Source organism: Aotus nancymaae, unplaced genomic scaffold, assembly GCF_030222135.1.
Source record: "Aotus nancymaae isolate 86718 unplaced genomic scaffold, 86718_ANA_hifiasm-v0.15.2.pri h1tg000059l, whole genome shotgun sequence".
Taxonomy (NCBI): Eukaryota; Metazoa; Chordata; class Mammalia; order Primates; family Aotidae; genus Aotus; species Aotus nancymaae.
This window is the reverse complement of record NW_026988473.1, coordinates 61,944,662-61,969,381: the sequence shown is the minus strand read 5'-3', so window position 1 is coordinate 61,969,381 and position 24,720 is coordinate 61,944,662. Positions and strand designations below refer to the sequence as shown.

At 41.4% G+C, this 24,720-nt stretch overlaps 1 protein-coding gene and 1 non-coding gene across 8 annotated transcripts in view; both read left to right on the top strand.

Moving 5' to 3' along the window:
* Positions 1–729: 729 nt before the first annotated feature.
* The window catches only part of ALG8 (ALG8 alpha-1,3-glucosyltransferase), a 47,251-nt gene continuing 23,260 nt past the window's right edge, over positions 730–24,720 (top strand). For 5 of the 7 annotated variants that reach the window (XM_064365332.1, XM_064365331.1, XM_064365334.1 and 2 more), the window contains exons 1-8: positions 730–862; positions 9,314–9,392; positions 12,594–12,787; positions 15,526–15,635; positions 17,138–17,205; positions 22,094–22,220; positions 22,466–22,569; positions 23,661–23,781. In XM_064365332.1, coding sequence (XP_064221402.1) covers positions 768–862; positions 9,314–9,392; positions 12,594–12,787; positions 15,526–15,635; positions 17,138–17,205; positions 22,094–22,220; positions 22,466–22,569; positions 23,661–23,781 — 898 coding nt within the window. In that variant the 5' untranslated portion in view covers positions 730–767. Of the gene's footprint in view, positions 863–9,313; positions 9,393–12,593; positions 12,788–15,525; positions 15,636–17,137; positions 17,206–21,687; positions 21,781–22,093; positions 22,221–22,465; positions 22,570–23,660; positions 23,782–24,720 lie in introns of all 7 variants that reach the window. The other 2 variants (XM_064365333.1, XM_064365337.1) reach the window with 2 other exon arrangements.
* On the top strand, positions 5,056–5,159 carry LOC135270283 (U6 spliceosomal RNA). Its single transcript, XR_010338446.1, has one exon. It is a non-coding gene; the product is annotated as a U6 spliceosomal RNA (small nuclear RNA).

Below are 24,720 nucleotides of genomic sequence, written 5' to 3'. Positions count from 1 at the left end.
AACTGAGGTTTTGGAGAGCTTAAATAGTTAGTCCAAGATCACACAGTAAAATAATGACACAAGCCTAATTCCATTGCATGTGCCTCAGTCTTTAAGCAATCAGAGAGTTTGTTGGACCTACTGAATCAGAATCCAAATTTTAACATGAACTGCAGATTACTTGTACATTAAGCATTAGGACTAGACTCCAGCCTGCTTCCAGAATGGGTTACGCTCAGGAAGGTGCGGAGCCTCGCTCAGAGTTCTAAAAACGCAGTTATTTTTCACCTCTGTGTCTTTGCTCATGTCATTCTCTAGCTGGATTTAATACTCCGGTACAGGGTTGGTACAGGTTGGGAGCCCCCGCAGTACTCTCAGGTACTTTTATCTACTGTAACTCTCGGGCAACAATCCTGGATTCTCCACTAGTGCGCGAACGTCTCTAGCGTAAGAGGTTTTTTTCTCACCTAGGTATCCCCAGTACTAGGTACAGTGATGACCCAGAGCAGAAGACGAGACACTCTTCCAATTCAAATATGAAGTAGCTGATAAGACTTAAAAATGGCTACAAACGCCTGCGCAGGCGTAGTGAAGCCCTACCAGTCAGGGAGAAGCTGCGGTAAAGGAAGGGTGGGCGGGAGGTTTAAATAGCTGACTGCAGTCCTCTGACTGGATGCGCGACTCGCCGCCTGAGCGCAGCTCGCAGGCACAGCCTCAGAGGATCTTCCACGCATGCGCGGGATCCCGGATGTGAATCAAGTTGGTAGGAAGCGTGCGTTGCCGCAGCAATGGCGGCGCTCACAATTGCGGCTGGTACTGGCAATTGGTTTTCGGCTTTGGCGCTCGGGGTGACTCTCCTCAAATGTCTTCTCATCCCCACCTAGTAAGGGACTCGCACGGCCAGGGGCTGGGAGGGGAGGCCCCGCGGTCTGTCAGGGCGGGAGAGAAAGGTGGGGATATCCCTGGGTATGAAGAGGAGGAACTTTAGGTTGTGTTTGTCGCTACCCTGTCTTTGCTAAGCTTTCCATTTCGCCGGTTGTTACTTGACTTCGTCCCAGCTGGCTAGTTTCAGACCTGGCGCTGTCTGATTTGGAGCAAGTCACTTTAACGTTTATGAGCCACAGGGTCCTGATCCTTAATATGCATTTGAGAACATCTGCCTCCACCAGCCATTAAGCCAGTATATATATGTATAGAGAGAAAGAGACAGTCTTGCCCTGTTGCCCAGGCTAGAGTGCAGTGGCGCGATCTTGGCTTGCTGCAACCTCCGCCTCCCGGGTTCAAGCGATTCTTCTGCCTCAGCCTCCCAAGTAGCTGGGATTGTAGGCACCCGCCACCGCGCCAGGCTAATTTTTGTATTTTTAGTAGAGACGGAGTTTCACCATGTTGGCCAGGCTGGTCTCGAATTCCTGACCTCGTGATTCACCCTCCTCGGCCTCCCAAAGTGCTGGGATTACAGGCTTCAGCCACCAGGCTCGGTCCATTCAGCAAGTATTATCAGATGCCTGAGGCGCCAGATACCATTCTAACTCCCGGAGATGGGGTGGTGAGCAAGACTTACTGGTCCCTGCCCTCTATGGTATTGGTGAGTGGAGCTAGGCAAACAGGAAAGCTTCAGATTGTGATAAAGGAAATAGAGGGTAACTGTCTGAGTGCTACTCCTTTAGAAGGTGTTGAGTTAAAATTCAAGAAATGGAAAAGAATAAGCCGTGTGAAAAGCAGTTCAGGCATAGGAAAGAGTAAATTCAAAGGCCCTGAGAAAGAAGTCAGGGTAGGAAAAAAGTCAGAGCATTCTAGGAACAGAAAGTGGCCCTTGTGGCTGCAGAGCATTGAGGGAGAGGAGTGGCACAGGATGGGGTACACAGGGGACAGATAACACAGGGTTACGAAGACCATAATTATACTGCTGTGTAAAAAAATGGATGTAGGGCCAAGACTGAAAGCGTGGAAACCAAGAAGCAACCATCAAATGGTGGTGTGTATACAGTAGGTGCTCAATAGTTATTAATATTAGCTTCTGCCTTCCCTTCATCCTTCCTCTTTTCCCTTTATCTTCCTCATCCCTTTTCTCCATTCCTTCCACTTCCTCCCACTTCCTAGTTTAGGGTTTGTTTTATTGTTATTCTTTGATTTAGGCTCTTGGTGATCTCTTATTGAGTATGGGAGAGTCATATGTATAGGATGTATGCCCATACTGATGTGTATATATAATCATATAATTGGAGTGTAGAATAAGTAAAATGATTAACTGTGTAGATATGTAGATTAAGTAAAATGATTAACTGTGCATGCATAAGGAGATATTTCTTGCTTTAGTTGCTTCAGGGTAGAAATATATTCTCAGAGTTGTTATTTTTTGTTTGTTTGTTATTATTATTTTTTGAGACAGTCTCATCCCACTCTGTCACCCAGGCTGGAATGCAGTGGCACAATCTCATCTCACTGCAATCTCTGCCGCCCGGGTTCAAGGGATTCTCCTGCTTCAGCTTCCAGAATAGCTAGGATTACAGGTGTGCACCACCACCATGGCCAGCTAATTTTTGTATTTTTAGTAGAGATGGGGTTTCACCATGATGGCTGAGCTGGTCTCAAACTCCTAATCTCAGCCTGCCTTGGCCTCCCAGTGTTGGCATTACAGTTGTGAGCCACCATGCCTGGCCAGAGTTGTTATTTTGAATACTGCTGTTGGTCCAGATTAAGAATTTATATAAGCCGTGCTTAGGGGCTCATGCCTGTAATCCCAACACTTTGGGAGGCCAAGGTGGGCAGATCACGAGATCAGGAGTTCAAGACCAGCCTGGCAAACATAGTGAAACTCCATCTCTACTACAAATACAAAAATTAGCCAGGCCTGCTGGCACGTGCCTGTAGTCCCAGCTATTCAGAAGGCTAAGGCAGAAGAAGAGAATCGCTTGAACTTGGGAGGCAGAGATTGCAGTGAGCCAAGATCGTGCCACTGTATTTTAGCCTGGGCGACAGAGTTAGACTCTGTCTCAAAAAAAAAAAAAAAAAAAAAAAACTATGTGTATAGCACTCACTTTGGCAGCACATGTACAGGAATACCTCATTTTTTGCACTTTGCTTTATTGCACTTCACAAATACTGCATTTTAATTTTTTTACAAATTGAAGACTGTGGTAGCTCTGCATTGAGCAACTCTATGAATGCCTGCTGACGTAACATCTATTCTGCAGCCAGTTGGGTGGTTGATTTTTTATTTTTATTTTTATTTTTTTGAGACAGGGTGTCACTCTGCCACTCAGGCTGGAGTGCAGTGGCATGATCTCAGCTCACTGCAACCTCCACCTTTCGGACTGAAGCAATCCTCCTGCCTCAAGCTACCAAGTATCTGGGACTTCAGGTGTGTGCCACCATACCCTGCTACTTTTTGTATTTTTAGTAGAGATGGGTTTTTGCTATGTTGCCTAGGCTGGTCTCAAACTCTTGTGCTCAAGTGATCTGCCTGTGTTGGCCTCCCAAAGTGCTGGGATTATAGGCATTAGCCACCATGCCCAATCAGTTTTAACTTTTAGTCTTGTTATTTAAGAAATACATTTCATAAAGCTATATCTGCCATAGATAGTGATTCCTCTGATGGGTCTGGGCAAAGTAAATTGAAAACCTCCTGGAAAGGATGCACTGTTGTAGATGCCATTAAGAACATTCATGATTCATGGGAGGAGGTCAAGATATCAACATTAACAAGAGTTTGGAAGAATTAGATTCCAACTCCCAATGTATGACTTTGAGGGGTTCTAGGCTTCAGTGGAAGAAGTAACTGCAGATGTGAAAATAGCAAGAGAACTAGAAGTGGAGCCTAAGCATGTGATTGAATTGCTGCCTGATACTTCATGATAAAACTTGAGTGGATGAGAATTTGCTTCTTATGAATGAGCAAAGAAAGTGGTTTCTTTTGAGATGGACTCTACTAATGAAGATTCTGTGAATATTGTTGAAATGACAACAAAGGATTTAGAATATTATATAAACTTAGTTAATAAGCAGTGACAGGGTTTGAGAAGAAGGATTGACTCCAGTTTTGAAAGAAGTTTTACTGTAGTTTAACTGCTATCAAACAGGATTGCATGCTAGAGAAATCTTTTGTGAAAGGAAGAGCCCATCAATGTGGCAAGCTTCATTGTTGTTTTATTTTAAGAAATTGCCACAGTCTGGTCAGGTGTGGGTGTGGTGGCTCATGCCTGTAATCCCAGCATTTTGGGAGGCCAAGGCGGGTGGATCACCTGAGGTCAGGAGTTCAAGACCAGCCTGGTTAACATGGTGAAACCCCGTTTCTACGAAAAATACAAAAAAAATTAGCTGTGCATGATGGCGGGTACCTGTAATCCCAGCTACTCAGGAGGCTGAGGCAGGAGAATCACTTGAACCTGGGAGGCAGAGGTTGCAGTGAGCCGAGGTTGTGCCATTGCACTCTAGCCTGGATGGCAAGAGTGAGACTGTGTCTCAAAAAAAAAAGTAAAAAAAATTTAGGCCGGGCATGGTAGCTCACGCCTGTAATCCCAGCACTTTGGGAGGCCGGGGCTGGCTAATCACAAGGTCAGGAGATCAAGACCATCCTGATAACATGGTGAAACCCCATCTCTACTAAAAATACAAAAAATTAGCCGGATGTGGGGGCACGCACCTATAATCCCAGCTGCTTGGGAGGCTAAGGCAGGAGAATCGCTTGAACCTGGGAGGCAGAGGTTGCAGTGAGCTGAGATTGCACCACTTCACTGCAGCCTGGGAGACAGAGGGAGACTCTGTCTCAAAAAAAAAAAAAAAAAATTGCCACAGTTACTCCAGTCTTCAGCACCTATAACCCTGATCAATCAATATTGAGGCAAAACCATCCACCAGCAAAAAGATTAGGACTTGCCAAAGGTGCAGAAGATCATCAGCTTTGTTTTAGCAATAAAGTATTTTAAAATGAAGGTGTGTACACTGTCTTTTTAGAAATAATGCTATTTGTACACTTTATAGCATAGTGTAAACATCACTTTTATATGCTCTGGGAAATCAAATAATGTGACTCACTTTATTGCAATATTCCCTTCATTATGGTGGTCTAAACCCACAACATCTCTAAGGTATGCCTGCACTAAAATTGGAATGATACAGGAAGCTTAGTATGGTCCACACATAAGGATAACATGCAAATTTATGGAACATTTCATATATTTTTAAAAGAATGTTTTTGGCCAGGCACGGTGGCTTATGCCTGTAATTCCATCACTTTGGGAGGCCAAGGCTGTCGGATCACAAGGTCAGAAGATCGAGACCATCCTGGCCAGCATGGCGAAACCCCGTCTCTACTAAAAATACAAAAAAATTAGCTGGGTGTGGTGGCCCGTGCCTGTAATCCCAGCTACTTTGGAGGCTGTCATCTCTGTACCTGGTCATCACAAAATGAAGCGTCCAACAGTTTTGCATAGGAAACAACAAAATAACTAAAGCAACCAAAAAAGAGACTGAAGAAAATCTATATAGTACAACTATATAGGAAAAGAAAGTGTCCCCAAACTCATTCAGATTTTCTGAATGCTTACTCTCCAAAGAGAGTAAAAAAGATAATATCTGTAAAACAAGAACACAGATACTATGAAACAGGAGTTATCAGAGAAACAGTAGTTAATAAAAAATGTTATTGCCAAAATCAGGACAAATTGAGTTAATCAAGAATACAAGAGAAAGGAATTGTAAGTTCGATCTAGGATGTCTATCATCCAACTAAAAAAGTTTCAGAAAAAAACACAGGGGAGGAGATTAACAAATAATAAAATTTACTAGAGCTGAAGGCACTAGATTACTCAGTATAATGAATGAAAAAAGACCCTTGGACAGTCGTATTGGCTCACGCCTGTAATCCCAGTACTTTGGGAGGCTGTGGTGGGTGGATCACAAGGTCAAGAGATTGAGACTATCCTGGCCAGCATGGTGAAACCCTATCTCTACTAAAAATACAAAATTTACCCGGGCATGGTGGCGCGTGCCTGTAGTCCCAACTGCATGGGAGGCTGAGGCAGGAGAATCGCTTGAGCCAAGATTGCGCCACTGCGCTCCAGCCTGGCAATGGAGCGGAGTCTGTCTCAAAAAAAGGAAAAAAGTCCGGGCGCAGTGGCTCACGCCTATAATCCCAGCACTTTGGGAGGCCGAGGCGGGTGGATCACGAGGTCAAGAGATCGAGACCATCCTGGTCAACATGGTGAAACCCCGTCTCTACTAAAAATACAAAAAATTAGCTGGGCATGGTGGCTCATGTCTGTAATCCCAGCTACTCAGGAGGCTGAGGCAGGAGAATTGCCTGAACCCAGGAGGCGGAAGTTGCGGTGAGCTGAGATCGCGCCATTGCACTCCAGTCTGGGTAACAAGAGCGAAACTCTGTCTCAAAAAAAAAAAAAAAAAAAAAAAAAAGACCCTCACAAAGACATTAATTACGAGACATTTCAGACTGCTATGGATAGAAGGGAGAAACAGGAAACTTCCAGAGATGAAGGGAAAACCATAAAGGAAAGAGACTTATCAACATCAACATTTATAGTAAAAACCATTGGAATAAGCTTCCAAAATTCAGTGGAAATAAATTTCAACCTAGAATTCCATACAAAATCCAGTATAAAATATCAGAAGTGCAAATCATAAATGTACAGCTCACTGAATTTTTGCAAAGTAAAGACATCTGTAAATAGCATACAGATCAATAAGCAAAATATTAACCCTCATGTGTCCTTCCAGCCACTCCCCACAACCCCATCTCACCAAGGGTATCGATATTCTCACCATTTTTTTTTGAGACAGGATCTTGCTCTGTTACCCAGCCTGGAGTGCAGTGGTGCAATCTTCGCTCACTGCAGCCTTAGCCTCTTGGGCTCATGCAGTCCTCTCACCTCAGCCTCTTGAGTAGTTGGGACTATAGGTGCATACTGCCATGCCTAGCTAATTTTTAAATTTTTTGTAAAGATGGGGCCTCACTATGTTACCCAGACTGGTTTCAAACTCCTGAGCTCAAGTGATCCACCTGCCTTGGCCTCCCAAAGTTTTGGGATTACAGGCATGAGCCATCATGCCTGGCCTCTGATGTTCTGACTTTTAACTGCATAGATTAAATTTTGCCTGTTTTTGAATTTTTGTTTGGGTTTTTTGTTTTTTAATTTTATATAAATTTATTGAACTACATAAATGTAGTTATACAGCATATTCTCTTGGGTCTGGCTTTCACTCAACATTAAGTTTGTGTGTCATTGGATAATTACAATTTTTTCATTCTTACCACTAATAGCAATGGTTCTCAAATTTTTGTGTCAGAATCACTTCTTAAAAATGAAGGTCACAAAGAGCTATATGTTTATGTAGGCTGCATAATAATTACCATTTTAGAAATTAAGTTGTTCAAGCACAAGACTATACAAGCACAAATTTCACTGACCATCAGTGATGATATGACATTATGTAGCCTCTGGAACATCACTGTATACTTGCGAGACAATGAGTGAAAGTAGGACAAATTACATCTGAATATTATTATGAAAATAGTACATATTTCAAACTCTGAAAGGGTCTCCCTGCCAGTCCCTGAATCACACTTTAAGAACTGCTGCCCTACAGTATTCCATTGTGTGAAAACACCAGTATTTAGCCATTCTGCTCTTCATGGATATTTGAATTATCTCCACTTTTGAACATACTATGCATCTCTGTTGGGTATACATACTTAGACTTGGGATTGATGGGTCATCAATTCAGTTTTGAGTAGAGGTTTTGAAAAATCTGTAGGAAATTCAAGTAAGATTGTAAACAGGAAATTGGAGGAGTCTGTCTACAACTTAGGAAAGAAGCTAATGTTGCAATATTGAAACTTGGGAGTCAGCTGGGCACGGTGTCTCACGCCTGTGATCCCAGCACTTTGGGAGGCTGAGGCAGGCTGATCAGAAGGTCAGGAAATTGAGAGCATCCTGGCTGACATGATGAAACCCCGTTATCTAATAAAATACAAAAAAAAAAAAAAAATTAGCCAGGCGTGGTGGCATGCACCAAGAGTCCCAGCTACTTGGGAGGCTGAGGCAGGGGAATTGCTGAAACTGGGGAGGTGAAGGTTGCAGTGAGCCAAAATTGTGCCACTGCACTCCAACCTGGCAACAGAGTGAGACTGTCTCAAAAAAAGAAAAAAAACAGAATCATCATTATACAATCGATAATGGAACCAGAAAGTGTGCATAAGATTGTCCAGAGTAGAATAAGTTGCATAAAAAGAGGACAAAGAACTGAATGTAGGGGAATTAGCAATATGTCCCTGATGAATATAGGAACGGAAAGCCATGACTGAGACAGAAGGGTTTGGCTGGAGGTAGAAGAAAGTCGTTATTGTGGAAAGGTTGTATAAAACATTGGAAAGTGTAAACTGGGCTTTGCTGTGGAACTCATTGTTGACTTTGGTGCATAGGTATTCAGCAAGAATATTGAGCCCATCCATGTGTCAGGTGCTCTTCTAAATGTGGAAGGGAGGTACAGCGGTGTACAAACAAAAAAAATTTTATTAAAGATGGGTAATCCTTAGATAATATTTATATATAGTGACGGGGGAGGGAGAATTTGGAGACATGGGAAAGGCAAGGCAAGGATCTCTTCCCACTTTCTCTGTATGATGAACTCCTACTCATCCGCATGTCATGACATGTGAGGCCTTTTTCAGGTAACGAATTTCATTAGAATTGTTTGTGAGCAAGAGGAAGTCACTTCTGAGTAAAGGCCTGAGGGCTACCTGTAAGAAAAAGTCTGGGCTAGACTGGGTACGGTGGCTCATGCCTGTAATCCCAGATTTTGGGAGGCTGAGGCAGGCGGATCACCTGAGATCAGGAGTTTGAGACTAGCCTGTCCAACATGGCAAGACCCATCTCTACTAAAAATACAAATATTAGGATTGGTGGCACACGCCTGTAAGTCTCAGCTGCTTGGGAGGCTGACGCAGGAGACTCACTTGAACCCGGGAGATGGTGGTTGCAGTGAGCCAAGACCCAGGTTCACTATACTCCAGCCTGGACGACAGAATGAGACTCTGTCTCAAAAAAAAAAAAAAAAGTCTGGGCTTCTTGTCACCCCTCTAGATAGTTCTGATACCCTTTTCACTAACTCATAGATTGCTCAACAACTTTCCAGAAGACGATCTGACCTCTAGATAAGTGAGGCCTTATAGGATTATGTAATATCTATTTATATCTCTATAGGACAGTGAGCTGTAACTGCTTAGGGAGTATCAGTCCATTTAAAAACATAACTATGGGAATTAGAAATCGATAAATATTGCAAAATCTCATTTTGTTCATCTAATTGTTTTGAGTAGCCATTCTACAGATTTTGAAGTACACCGAAACTGGCTTGCTATTACTCACAGTTTGCCAATATCACAGTGGTATTATGAGGTAAGTGTTAATTTTCACCTTTTTGGGTTTGTTTTAAAGATTCATATATAAACTAGGTAAATATTACTGATATTAAACATGTTTTCTGTGCAATCATAGGTCTAATTAATCTTTATAAAAATTGTGTTCTCTTCTCAGTTCTGTCCTCTTGTACTACTAGGGAATCCCCATACTTCAAAATGAGTTTCCAGTTTATAAATTGGGAGTTTTAGTATATGCCACATTTTTTGAAAGAACAGTGGACTGGGAAAGAGGAAGAATTGGATTCTTAGGCTTGGTTCTGCTACTGTCTAGTTACATAGAGAAAAGATACTTCGTGTCTCTGGGCCTTAGTGTTTCATCTGGCACATGAGGATTTAGAGTGAATTATTTCTAAGATCCCCCGTCTGATCCTAATGTTTTGTAATTTTGTGAGGCAAGGAATAATCAAATGTGATGTGCAGACATCAGGTTAAATATACAGACCATTCTCTCATATTGCTTATAAAAACTACATCTATATTTTTATTTATTTTTCTTTTTTTTGAGATAAAGTCTCACTGTCGCCCACGCTGGAGTGCACATCTATATTTTTATTTCTTTTTCTTTTTTTTGAGATAAAGTCTCACTGTCGCCCACGCTGGAGTGCAGTGGCGCGATCTCAGCTCACTGTAACCTCTGCCTCCCAGGTTCAAGCGATTCTCCTGCCTCAGCATCCCGAGTAGCTGGGATTACAGGCGCCTACCACCATGCCCTGACTAATTTTTGTATTTTTAGTAGAGAGGGGGTTTCACCATGTTGGCCAGGCTGGTCTCAGAGCTCTTGACTTCAGGTGATCTACCCACTTTGGCCTCTCAAAGTGCTGAGATTATAGGCGTGAGCCACCGCACCAGGCCTGTATTTTTATTTCTGGTATGAATTAATAAACTGCGTGTAATACTTTATGAAAAACAGACATCACCTCAAAAATTTCTTCATCAAAAGCAGTGCTGTGCTGACAGGGAGTTGGTTTTTTTTTTTTTTTTTTTTTTTTCTTTTTTGAGATAGTCTCTCTCTGTCACTCAGGCTGGAGTGCAGTGGCAGTCTCAGCTACTACAACCTCTGCCTCCTGGATTCGAGTGATTCTCCTGCCTTAGCCTCCTGAGTAGCTGGGATTATAGGTGCCCACCGCCATGCCCAGCTAATTTTTAATTTTTTTTATTTTTAGTGGAGACGGAGTTTCACCATATTAGTCAGGCTGGTTTCGAACACCTGACCTCAGCTAATCCCCCTGCCTCAGCCTTCCAAAGTGCTTGGATTACAGGTGTAAGCCACCGCACCTGGACCAGGGAGTTTTGTTTTTTGGGTTTTTTTTTTTAATTTCTATTTTTTGAGACTGAGTCTTGCTCTGTCGCCTAGGCTGGAGTGCTGTGGTGTGACCTCCAGCCTCCTGGGTTCAAGCAATTCTCCTGCCTCTGCCTCCTGAGTAGCTGGGATTGCAGGCAGGCACTGCCACGGCTGGCTAATTTTGTATTTTTAGTAGAGACAAGGTTTTACCATGTTGGCCAGGCTGGTCTTGAACTCCTGATCTCAAGTGATCTATCTGCCTGCCTCAGCCTCCCAAAGTGCTGAGATTACAGGCATGAGCCACCACCCCTGGCTGGGAGGTTTCTTTTAGGCAAATTTTTTGTGAGTTTTCTATGAGTTTCAATACTATATATATAGTATTTTATATATAAAATGGAATACCGTAACCCATGAGTTAGACACTACTATCCCTGTTATACAGGTACAAAAACTGAGACTTAGAGAAATCTAACATAATACACTCTTCTAAAGTTTGTATATTTTCATATGATTTCTGTTTCATTTACTTATTAGCAACTGTTCATTTAACTAATGATTATTTAATCCCAAACAATATGTCAGGCACTTATTAAATGCTCAGGATACAAAATGACAAAGGGTACTTTCTATTCTCCAGGATCATATAACTTAGTGAAAAAAAAGACAAATAGCATTCATGTACCATTTTGTTGTTTATAAATATATTTCATACATATTATCTCATTTAATCTTCATAATACCTCCTTTTACAAATAGGGAAATTGAGTCTCTAAGACAGAATTTGAACCTAAATTAGTGAATTATTTATTATTTAGATGAATAGAACCATGTCATAACCACGTTTATTATCTCCAGGTTTCAAATTATTTTTCTTTAAGTATAGTTGACTCTATTTAAGGAAACTTAAGACCATGTTAAATAACTTAGAAGACAGGTTTTAGTCTTCTGTTCAGTCTTATGTAGGAATTGTTCTATTAATTTAGGGCACATTTTAAGTGCAACTGCATTTCATTATGATTTTCTTTTTTTTTTTTTTTTTTTTTTTTTTTTGAGACGGAGTTTCGCTCTCGTTACCCAGGCTGGAGTGCAATGGCGCGATCTCGGCTTACCGCAACCTCCGCCTCCTGGGTTCAGGCAATTCTCCTGCCTCAGCCTCCTGAGTAGCTGGGATTACAGGCACATGCCACCATGCCCAGCTAATTTTTTGTGTCTTTAGTACAGACGGGGTTTCACCATGTTGACCAGGATGGTCTCAATCTCTTGACCTCGTGATCCACCCACCTCGGCCTCCCAAAGTGTCACTATGATTTTCTTTTTCTTATTTAAATAAAAATCTATTTTTCTTATTTAAATAAAAATCTATTCTCTAGACAGGGTTTTGCCAGGTCGCCCAGACTGGTCTTGAACTCCTGGGCTCAAGCGATAAACCTGCCTCATCCTCCCAAAGTGCTGGGATTACAGGTGCGAACTACCATGCCTAGCCTCGTGCTGTATTAAAGACCAGAGAAAAGGCTGGGCACAGTGGCTGACGCATGTGATCCCAGCACTTTGGAAGGCCAAGGCAGGTGGATCACAAGGTCAGGAGTTCAGGACCAGCTTGGCCAAGATGGTGAAACCCCGTCTCTGTGAAAAATACAAAAAAATTAGCCAGACATAGTAGCAGGCGCCTGTAATCCCAGCTACTCCAAAGGCTGAGGCAGAGAATTCGGGAGGCGGAGGTTTCAATGAGCCAAGATTGCACCACTGCACTCCAGCTTGTGCGACAGAGTGAGACTCCATCTCACAAAAATAAAATAAATAAAAATAGAGACTAGAGAATGAAGAATTTTAACTCTTTGTACCATCTTTGTTTATTCAGTTACTTAGGATATGTTTCATCTTCTGTTTTCATCACAGGCAACTTCAGAGTGGACATTGGATTACCCCCCTTTCTTTGCATGGTTTGAGTATATACTGTCACATGTCGCCAAATATTTTGATCAAGAGATGCTGAATGTCCATAATTTGAATTACTCCAGCTCAAGGACCTTACTTTTCCAGAGATTTTCTGTCATCTTTACAGATACACTCTTTGTGTATGCTGTCCATGAGTAAGTCTGGAGCATGTCATTTTGTATGGAAGGTATTGAAGAAATATTATAGTGTTAAATAGTAGTAACTTACTCCTGATTTAGGAGAAACAAAGTTTATATGATAGCAAATGCCAGAACAATTAAAAATTATATTGTGCTTTTAAACTACACATTTAAAGCACTCTAGCTGAATCTTGTGGAAAAAATGGGGATAAAGTGGAGTTATAAGGCAGAGGTGGAACAAGAGATTATGAATATTGTGAAAAGAAGTAGTCCCAAGTATAGTTCTAGGGCCATTTCTCCCACCCAGAATAGCTCCATATGTTTTTCTTTGCTTCCTTGCAGCAGGCCCCGAGAGGCTTCCATCACCTACCCTCTCTTAGGGGATGCACACAATACATGTATGCATTGTGCTAACCACCAAAGTCTGCTTTTACAGAGTTTACCTTCTAGTAAACTCAGGAAATCTCACTGAGTGCTTTTGGTTGTTTCTGTATGCTTTCCTTTATGAAGACTGTTTGTTATTTTGTTATGTTTATATTTTATATTTTTATGTTTTACAACTTTTACTTATATGTTAATTTTAAGTTTTGAATACACATAAATAGAATGTTTTGCACAGTGACTTCCAAGTACTAAGTTTCAGTTAATGTCAGTTTCCATTCTTTCCTAAAATTTTTTTTTTTCTGAGATAGAGTCTTGCTCTGTCGCCTAGGCTGGAGTGCTGTGGCGCGATCTCGGCTCACTGCAACTTCTGCCTCCTGGGTTCAAGCAGTTCTCCTGCCTCAGCCTCCCGAGTAGCTGGGATTACAGGTACATACCACCACACCTGGCTAACTTTTATATTTTTAGTAGAGACAGGGTTTCACCATGTTGGCCAGGATGGTCTTGTACTTCTGACCTCATGATCCACCCATTTGGGCCCCCCGAAGTGCTGGGATTACAGGCGTAAGCCACCATGCCCAGACTCATTCTTTCCTAATTCTTAAGTTTGCTGGCACAGTTGTGACAGAACAGGAACTGGTGTTCATTCAGTGACCCTTGTCTTAAATGGAGTATTTCTGTTTGTGAGGCCCTTTATACTAAACTCTTGCCTCACTAGTCAGTAAAGAGTCCCTTGGGAATGTCTTAACTCTTGCCTATTCTCACTGAATAACTCCTGTTTGAAACCCCTCCTTTCAATCTGTTTATGAGCTGGCAAGAGTTGAAAGGGAAGGTAATTTTTAGTATACTCTTTTTAACTCAAAATGTTTGAATTCAAGCTTCCAGGGAAAGTGTGTACAAGCAGAAGGGGAGAGGAAATAGAATTCACTTCCATCTGCAAAGTAGAGGGAACAGGTAAAAAGATTGTTGAAAAGCCAGGCATGATGGCTCATGCCTGTAATCCCAGCACTTTGGGAAGCCAAAGCTGGTGCATCACTTGAGCTCAGGAGTTTGAGACCAGCCTGGGTACAGGGTGAAACGCTGTCTCTACTAAAAATACAAAAATTAGCTGGTGTGGTTGCTGGCAACTGTGGTCCCAGCTACTTGGGAGGCTGAGGCAGAGGATCTCTTGAACCTGGGAGGTCAAGGCTGCAGTGAGCTGTGATTACGCCAGTGCACTCCATCCTAGGCGCCAGACGGAGACCCTGTCTCAAAAAAAAAAAAAAAAAAAGAAAAAGAAAAAGAAAACTTGAAATCTACGTGCCAGTTCCAAGAACCAAGCACTAAGTACAGATTATTAACTTGCTTAATTTTCTCAGTGACCCTGTAAGTTTACTGCTTCTATTCATGAGGGAACTGAGGCTCCACAGGGGAAAAGGAGGTTACTTTTGCTAGTCCCCCTCTAATTGCCTCTATTATTTCTTTTTATAGAATAATACATCCCCATTGTAAAAACTTTGGAAAAGTACACACACACTCAAAGTAAAAATGATTCATACTCACCTACCTATACTAATCACTATTAACATTTTGGTGTATATTAGTTCAGTCTCTTTTCTGTGTTCAAATATAATTTTCATAAAATAAAAATAGGATCTTACTGTTTTGTCACCTGCTATTGTCACTTAGTAATATATCTCAACATTTAAATGACATACATTTTTACATAAAGGTTTTTAAATTATTTGGACAGTCAGGAGCTGCACATTTGCAGTTCTGTTCTTAATTTGACTGGTATTATAACACATAATTTAGAGTGCTAAATCAGCCTGGTCTGCAGTTTTTACTCTTAAGGACTGAAGTAATGTATGCCCTCTCAATTTTCAGAATCCTTACTTTTGGGGTTTAGGGGGCTTTTTATTTTTATTTTTATTAAATTAAGACATTATTTCAGATCGGCATAGCTTAGAAAAGCCCTGAGGTCCTTGTTTGTGCTACCACTCTTTTTTTTCTTTAGTGACAAAGTCTTACTATGTCACCCAGGCTGGCCTCAGAATCCCAGGCTCAAGTGGTCCTCTCACTTCAGCCTCCTGAGTAGCCAGGTACCTGCCACCCTGCTCAGCTTGCTTTGATCTTCTTAAGAAATCAAGAATGGCATGGACTTTGAGATGCCAGGGCAGGAGAGTTGCTTTAGCCCAGGAGTTAGAGATCAGCCTGGGCAACATAGTGACACCCCATCTCTTCTAAAAAAAGAAAAAGAAAAATTGGTGAACAAAAAAAGAATGGCGTGTAGTTTGTCAGGAGTGACTAATGTATCATAGTTTACTCTGCAGAAGTGATGTTCTAATGAATATCAAATTTGTTTCTGTTTCTTTCCTAATGTTTCAATGTAGGTGCTGTAAATGTATTGGTGGGAAAAAAGTGGGTAAAGAACTTACAGAGAAGCCAAAATTTATTCTATCGGTATTACTTCTGTGGAACTTCGGGTTATTAATTGTGGACCGTATCCTTGATACTCTTTGCACTGTTTCCTTACTTACTCTGATATATACTAATATAAGATTAATGTTTTCTATAATAATGATTGTGAGATGTGAGCTGCTTCTGAAAATGGGTGTGGGGTGGGTTAGTAGGCTTATACAACTGTGGTCTCTGCCCAACTTTACTGGACTCTGATGTTAGAGTATTTTGTTTCTGAAAAATTAGTGGGGTATGTGAGAACCAGCTAAACCATCAATAAAGTAATGTACTGATATTCTGAACTATTTTTAGATTAATCTGATACATATATATTAAATAGTTTTATAACACATTATTCCAAATACTTTTCATTGTAAAAGGCATATCACAATGTGCATATGGGAATGATCAGGCATTTGTGGTTTTCTAGAACATCTTGGCTTACCACATATTAACAGGCAAAGTTCCTAAATTCAAGGCTTTTGACTGTAATTAAAATCCTAGTAATGGAAGCTAATAGTTTGCAATTGTCATAGAGGTAGCCTGGCGTGGAGGAAACCATCCAGACTCTGGTTTCACTGTAACCTGGACTCAAATCTTAGTTGCCATTAGCAGATTTAGGACTGTGAGTAGATGAATGTCTCTGAGGCTTAATTTCTTAATCTCTAAAGTATCTCTAAAGAGGATAATTCTAAATACCTCATAGGTTCATTGTGAGGCTTAATACGTAAGATTGTATATGTCCTATAAACAATGAAATGCCACATGCTGGCGGCCTTGGGTGGCTGTTAGGTCCCTTCCTTTCTCATCCCTAATTCTAAAAAACAAATAAAAAACTTCTTGCACCTAAGCTGTTGGGCCTTTAAGGTAGAAAAAATATGGGACAGTTTTGTTTTTCTTCTTAAACATAAAGTTCTTTTTAAATTAAAAAAATTATATTTTATATCATCTAGTCAAAGATGTCATTAAACATAAGTTTCTTTCTTTTCTTTTCAGACAGTCTTGCTCTGTTAGTATTTTTCAGTGGCAAAATTCCTGCTCACTACAATGTCCACTTCCTGAGTTCAAGTAATTCTCATGCCTCAGCCTCCCAAGTAGCTAGGACTACAGGTGTGTGCCACCACACCCGGCTAATTTTTGTATTTTTGGTAAAGACAGAGGTTTGCCATGTTAGCCAGACTGGTCTTGAACCCCTGGTCTCAAGTGATCTACCCACGTCAGCCTCCCAAAGTGCTGGGATTATAGGCATAAGCCACCATGCCCAATCAAACATAAGTTTCAATTAAAGATTTGACTATCATGCTTGCTTCCAGAGCACATATACTAAAATTGGAATGATACAGAGATGAGCAAAAATAAAAATATATATTTTTAAAAAGATTTGACTCTGTTTATAGAAAACATTTATGAGCAGTCCACATTAGTAATATTTTTTGTCTTTAATTTTGCTATTAAGAAAGCATTTGGAATTTCTGTACTCAGTCAGCTGGTATAGTTCATTATGAATTTGGTGTCCTCTGTTGTCTTTCCTTGACCTAAGTCCAGATATTCATTTTCAGTACAATGGCTTTTTATTTGGATTAATGCTACTCTCCATTGCACGATTATTTCAGGTAAACATAAAATTGGTTAATTAGATTTTTTTCCCCTTTAGATTAGTTTTTAGATTGTAAAGGCAACAGTGTAGTGGGTGTTGGGTAAATTTATTTGACTGTTTTGAGTTGCCAAGTGCTATAGACACTTTTATTGAGCAGTTCTCACAAATTCCATCTTTTCTTTTGACCTTTTCTTCATTTTAGATGAGAAAATTATACTCCAAAAACTTGTTAGCATATGGCAAGCCTGAATTAAATTGAGTTTTTTTATTTGTTTGCTTTTTTTTTTTTTTCTTTTCTTTTAAAGATGGGGTTTCGGCCGGGCACTTTGGCTCACGCCTATAATCCCAGCACTTTGGGGGGCCAAGGTGGGTGGATCACGAGGTCAAGAGATCGAGACCATCCTGGTCAACATGGTGAAACCCCGTCTCTACTAAAAATACAAAAATTAGCTGGGCATGGTGGCACGCACCTGTAGTCCCAGCTACTCGGGAGGCTGAGGCAGGAGAATTGCTTGAACCTGGGAGGCGGAGGTTGCGGTGAGCCGAGATCGCGCCATTGCACTCTAGCCTGGGTAACAAGAGCAAAACTCCGTCTCAAAAAAAAAAAAAAGATAGGGTTTCACCATGATGGCCAGGCTGGTCTTGAACTCCTAACCTCAGGTGATCCACACACCTCAGCCTCCCAAAGTGCTAGGATTACAGGCGTGAGCCACTGCGCCCAGCGTTTGCTTGTTTTTCAAGACAGTCTCACTCTGTTACCCAGACTGGAGTACAGTGGCTCAATCTCAGCTCACTGCAGCCTCTGCTTCCTTGTTTCAAGCCTTACTGGGATTATAGGTGCACACCACCACACCCAGCTAATTTTTGTTTTTTGTTTTTGAGACAGAGTCTTGCCTTGTTGCCAGGCTGAAGTGCTGTAGCACAATCTTGGCTCACTGCAACCTCTGCCTCCTGCATTCAAGCAATTCTCCTGTCTCAGCCTCCAAAGTAGCTAGGACTACAGACACACGCCACCATGCCCAGCTAATTTTTGTATTTTTAGTAGAGACAGGGTTTCACCATGTTGGCCAGGATGGTCTCCATCTCCTGACCTTGTGATCCATCCACCTTGGCCTCCCAAAGTGCTGGGATTACAGGCATAAGCCACCATGCCCAGCCTAATTTTTATATTTTTAATAGAGACAGAGTCTCGCCATGTTGGCCAGGCTGATCTCAAACTCCTGACCTCAAATGTTCCTCCCACCTTGGCCTCCCAAAGTGCTGGGATTACAGGCATGAGTCCTCGCACCTGCCCTAAATGACATTTTCTATGTCTGGTTTGGATCATTTATATATGAATGAAGTCTCTAGCAGCAGTCTTTACAATATAGTAACTATGATGATGGTACTTTACTATCAGCAGCATGAAGATTAATGTAATAGAAGGAGATTTAGGATCAGAATAACTGTGTGTAATCCTGACTAACATAAATGAACTATGCAACTCAGCCAGAGCTTAGTCAAATACATAGCCACTTAAGATTGCATACATTCCATGTATCTTTTTTTTTTTTCTTCCTTAAGAGTTAGAGTCTTGCTCTGTCACCCAGGCTGGAGTGCACTGGTGCAGTCATGGCTCACTGCCATTTCAAACTCCTGGGCTCAAGCAGTCCTCCCACCTCAACCTCTTGAGTAGCTAGAACTACAGGTGCACACCACCACACCTGGCTAATTTTTTTTTTTTTTGCGGGGTGGGGTTAGAGAAGGGGATTTCACTATGTTGTCTAGGCTGGTCTTAAACTCCTGACTGCAAGTGATCCTCCCACTCTGGCCTCCCAAAGTGCTGGGATTATAGGCAGGTCTTGAACTCCTGGCCTTGAACAATCTTCCTAACTCTGCTTCCTGAGTCTCTGGGATTACAGATGTGTGTCACCACACCTGGCTTACACATATCTTATTGAGTAAACTTCAGAACCATTCTGTAAAGTTGTTAAAATTATTATTCCTCCTATAGAGGAGGAAATCAGAAATTCAGATTTTGGGGCCATCCCTTTGTACATGGAATCAAAGTCTCTGGGAATGGGGCTTAAGAATCTCTAAGGAATTTTAATACACCATCAGGTTTGGGAACCATTAACTGAAGGCAAGTCATTTAACCCTCCTAGCCTCATTTTCTCATCTATAAGATGAAATTTACCTCTACATTCTTACTTGTAAAATGGGGCTACTTACCTCACAGGGACATTGGAAAGATCAAATTTGACAATCTAAAGTTCTCTGTCAACTATAAATGTCTTCATAAACTTTTCTCTTTTAACCATAAAAAGCCATATAGTACTTAGAACATAATTGGTGTTCAGTGAGTATTTGTTGGATGCTTGTTGAACAAATAAAATTTAACTATAGAATCAGCTAGACCTTATCCAGATCTTATAGTTATAAAATTGAAGAGGGACCTGGGAGTATCCCACTCTTTTTTGTTATTCCTAAAGCTACCTATTCTAGACTGCATCTGATGAGAGAAGGAACCTGGCCTTTCATGGTCCCTGTGGCAATTTCTCTTGCAAAACGTCAGGACTGTTATCTCATTTGATCCTTCTAAAATTCCTGTGAGGTGGGTAGATTTCAGACTTTTTCTTTTTTTCTGACTGTGTCATGCTCTATCACCCAGGCTGGAGAGTGCAGTGGTGCAGTCACAGCTCACTGTAACCTCAACCTCCTAGGCTTAAACAGTCTTCCTGCCTCAGCCCCCAATTAGCTGGGACCACAGGTGCACACCACCATATCCCCTAATTTTTGTATTTTTCAGTAGAGATGGGGTTTTACCATTTTGCTTAGGCTGGTCTTGAACTTCTAGGCTCAAGCAGTCCACCCAGCTCAGCCTCCCAAAGTGCTGGGATTACAGGCGCGAGCCACCGCACCCAGCCCAATTCAGACTTCTTAGTTATAGTAAACTGGTTTTGTTTTGTTTTTTTATATTAGAATACCATTAGTTCTCCTAAATAATGTCAGGATCAAGTGCAATAACTGGTGCCTTCAGCCTAATAGTGCTATATAAGTTACCTGATCTACAATATAAAATTTAATTGACTTTTTTGGTAGCATAGCATCACATATATTTATTCATGCTGTCATTCCCAGCCCTTCTTTGGAAATCAACTTCAGCTATTCTGAAACTGCGAGGGATGAAGGTAACTTAATTCTCTGGGCTCTAATTACTAAGGGAAAATTTGCAGTATATTACTGATGACGTTTAAGATATGATCTCAGCATCAGGCTTAGTACTTGATAAGTCTTTGTTAGAATAATGAATTTATGAGCACACTAGACTCAGTATAAAAGCTAGCTAGGTTGGATGCGGTGGCTCATGCCTGTAATCCCAGCACTTTGGGAGGCTGAGACGGGTGGATCACTTGAAGCCAGAAGTTCAAGACCAGCCTGGCCAACATGGTGAAACCCAGTCTTGACTAAAAATACAAAAAAAAATTAGCCGGACATGGTGATGGGCACCTGTAATCCCAGCTACTTAGGAGGCTGGGGCAAAAGAGTCACTTGAACCTGGGAAGTGGAGGGTTGCAGTGAGATGAGACCACACCATTGCACTCCAGCCTGGGCAATAAGAATGAAACTCTGTCTCAAAAAAAAGAAAGCTAGCTGGAATCACTTGCATGTGTTTTCCTTATATTGGTTATAGAATATTTACCTTGGGCCAGGCATGCTGGTTCATGCCTGTAATCCCAGCACTTTGGGAGGCCGAGGCGGGTGGATCACGAGGTCAAGAGATCGAGACCATCCTGGTCAACACGGTGAAACCCCGTCTCTACTAATACAAAAAATTAGCTGGGCATGGTGGCGCGTGCCTGTAATCCCAGCTACTCAGGAGACTGAGGCAGGAGAATTGCCTGAACCCAGGAGGCGGAGGTTGCAGTGAGCCGAGATCGCGCCATTGCACTCCAGCCTGGGTAACAAGAGCGAAACTCCGTCTCAAAAAAAAAAACAAAACATTTTATTAGCCAGGCACAGTGGCTGAAGCCTGTAATCCTAGCACTTCAGGAGGCTGAGGTGGGTGGATCACCTGAGGTCAGGAGATTGAGACCAGCCTGGCAACATGGTGAAACCCTGTCTACTAAAAAATAGAAAAATTAGCCGGGTGTGATGGTGCACTCCTGTAGTCCCAGGTACTCAGAAGGCTGAGAAAGGAGAATCGCTTGAACCTGGGAGGCTGCAGTGAGTCGAGATCGTGCCACTGCACTCTAGCCTGGGCAAGACAGAGTGAGACTCTGTCTCAAAAATAAAATAAAATTAAAATTAAAGTAGGTATCATTTATTATTTGTTTATTCATTTTAGAGACAGAGTCTCACTCTGTCACTCAAGTTGGTGTGCAGTGGTATCACCACGGCACATTGCAGCCTTCACCTCCTGGGCTGAAGCAGATTCTCTCACCTCAGCCTCCTGAGTAGCTGGTACTACAGGTACTACCACTACACCTAGCTAATTTTTATTTTTAATTTTGTATAGAGGCAGGGCCTCCCTATTTTACCCAGGCTGGTCTTGAACTCCTGGGGTCAAGCAATCTTCCCGCCTTGGCTTACGAAAGTGCTGGGATTACAGGTGTGACCCACCACACTCGGCCTAGTTTTAGTTTTTTTAATAACCTTTTTGTAGAATAATTTTAGCTTTCCAGAAAAGTTGTAGAAATAGCACAGAGAGTTCCTATGTACTCCTCACCCATTTTCCCCCATTATCACCTTACATAACCATGATACATTAATCCAGACTAAGAAAGCAACATTGGTGCATTTGAATTTCACCCACTTTTCCACTAATGCCCTTTTTCTGTTCCAGGATTCAATCCAGGATACCACATTATTGCATTTCATTTACCCTGAATTTTAAAGTGATATTTCCCTTTTAAATCTTCTAGAAAAGGCATATGGAAGGAGCATTTCTCTTTGCTGTTCTCCTACATTTCAAGCACATCTACCTCTATGTAGCACCAGCTTATGGTGTATATCTGCTGCGATCCTACTGTTTCACTGCAAATAGACCAGGCAAGTTTTGGTGATGATAGCAAAAACATTTTCGATTTTTTCCTTACTATGTTGAGTTGGTGTCTTGCTTGATAAGATTTTATGAAGCACAGCAGGTATCTCTCACCTACTGATCCTATAAGCCCTTTACCCATTCTCACTTTGCACTTGACACATCATGAATAGATTGGTGTACTATTGTGGGATACTTCTAGTTGTAGCACATGATATAGTTTATGGTTAATGCTAATGTTCCTTTTCTGTAGATGGGTCTATTCGATGGAACAGTTTCAGCTTTGTCCGTGTTATTTCCCTGGGACTGGTTGTTTTCCTAATTTCTGCTCTTTCACTGGGTCCTTTCCTAGCCTTGGTAAGTCTTTTGTTTGTTTGTTTTTTTAATACATGTTGTTTGTTGGTGTTTAGAAAACATAATAAAGCCAGGAATATATAAAATAAGTAAAAGCTGCTTTTTCTTATTCTTCCCACCCAATGTGACTCCCCAAAGATAGGGTAGTATTCCTTTTTTTTTTTTTTTTGAGATGGAGTCTTACTCTGTCGCCCAGGCTGGAGTGCAGTGGTGCAGTGTCAGCTCACTGCAACCTCCACCTCCTGGGTTCAAGCGTTTCTCCTGCCTCAGCCTCCTGAGTAGCTGGGATTATAGGTGCGTGCCACCATGCCTGGCTAATTTTTGTATTTTTAGTAGAGACAGGGTTTCACCCTGTTGGTCAGGCTGGTCTCGAACTCCTGACATCAGCTGATCCACCCACCTCTGCCTCCCAAAGTGCTGGAGCCACTGTGCCCTGCCGGGTAGGGTAGTATTCTTTCAGACATTTTTGTGCACATTAAAATATGTATATACATTTATATGTTTATATGTTACACAGACACACACAGAATTGATCTTCATGATTTGTGTTTTGTATTTGTAAGTTTACCTACTTGATAAAATGCATTTTGTAAAAAAATCAATAATTTTGCAATCTTACATGGACAGTAAACATTCTAAAGTGCATAAAATTTAACAAATGTTCAGATATCTTCTTTGTTCCCCTTCTTCCCGGCCCTGAAATCAATAATTAATTTTAATTCTTATTAAAACCAAAATGCATCACATCTTTTGTAGTCTTCCCAGCTCTCCCCTTTACCCTAGTGGACATGGATAAGCTGCAGTCTGTGTTCTGCCTTGTAGCTTATACATTCTTCCATTATTATACTTATAGTATGGACTTGTATTCAAAGTATTTTAATGTATATTGTCCCACTGGCAGTGGACAAAGTGAGACCAGAAAAAGATTCTGTGAACCGCTCAGGATCGTACAATCATTTACTTGAAGGAATAGAGACTGGAACCCAGACCCCGTAACTTTCTACACACTATACCGTAGAGAGTTCCCTAGTTCTCTTTTTCAATTTGGAAAGGATTGATGACTGTTTAATCAGTTTCATTTCTCTTTTCAACAGAATCAGCTGCCTCAAGTGTTTTCCCGACTCTTTCCTTTCAAGAGGGGCCTCTGCCATGCATATTGGGCTCCAAACTTCTGGGCTTTGTACAATGCTTTGGACAAAGTGCTGTCTGTCATCGGTATGGTAGCAAGCATTGTTTACCCAGTCTGAATATTGAAAGAATGGTCACATGGAGAAACAGGAAAACTTTTGTGTTTTAAATGTGGCTGAATTGTTTGTTCTCCAGTCCTGCATTTCAGCTTTCAGGATGAACAGCTGGGGCAATTCTTGGGACTGAGGCGTTAGTGCAGTAAACAGACTGTTTTCCTTATAAAATCTCCTTGTGAAATCTCCTTGTGATAATAAGGTTATTGATCCTTTCCTGGGGAAAAAGTAAAATATTTAGACACTCTATAAAGGTAATTTTTTCCCTTAATTAAAAACGTTATTTGGCAGCAGCAGTTAACCGTACATTTTTTCCCCTTCTCACCATTCCTCTTCAAACCCCTACTTATTTTTAGAGAGACAGGGTCTCACTGTGTCACCCAGGCTGGTGTGCAATGGTGTTGAGATCATAGCCACACTGCAGCCTTAAGTTCCTGGGCTCGAAATATCTATCCTCTTGTCTCAGCCTCCTGAGTTGCTGGGTCCACAGGTGCATACCACCACACCTGGCTGGGTTTTAAATTTTTGTTTTTTAGAGTTGAAGGTCTCACGCTGTTGCCCGGAGTGGTATCAAACTTTTGGTCTCATGATCCTCCCACCTTGGCTTCCCAAAGTGCTGGGATTACCAGCACAAGCCACCATACCCGGCCCACCCCACTTTTAAACCTAAATATATAAGAAAGAAGAAAGAAGAATATGTAAGTTGTGACTCTGGATATTAAACCAATAAAGAAAATAACCCTGCATTTTAACATGAGATGAGAAGAAATGAAAAACCTAGACTATGCTTTTTAAAATTTGGGTTGTAATGGAAAATAAGTTATGCTTTGAGATGGCTCCACTAAAAATAACTCACTTTGGATAACTCACAGTCTCTCATTTGTGAATACAACCTAGCTTGGTGGCAAAACGG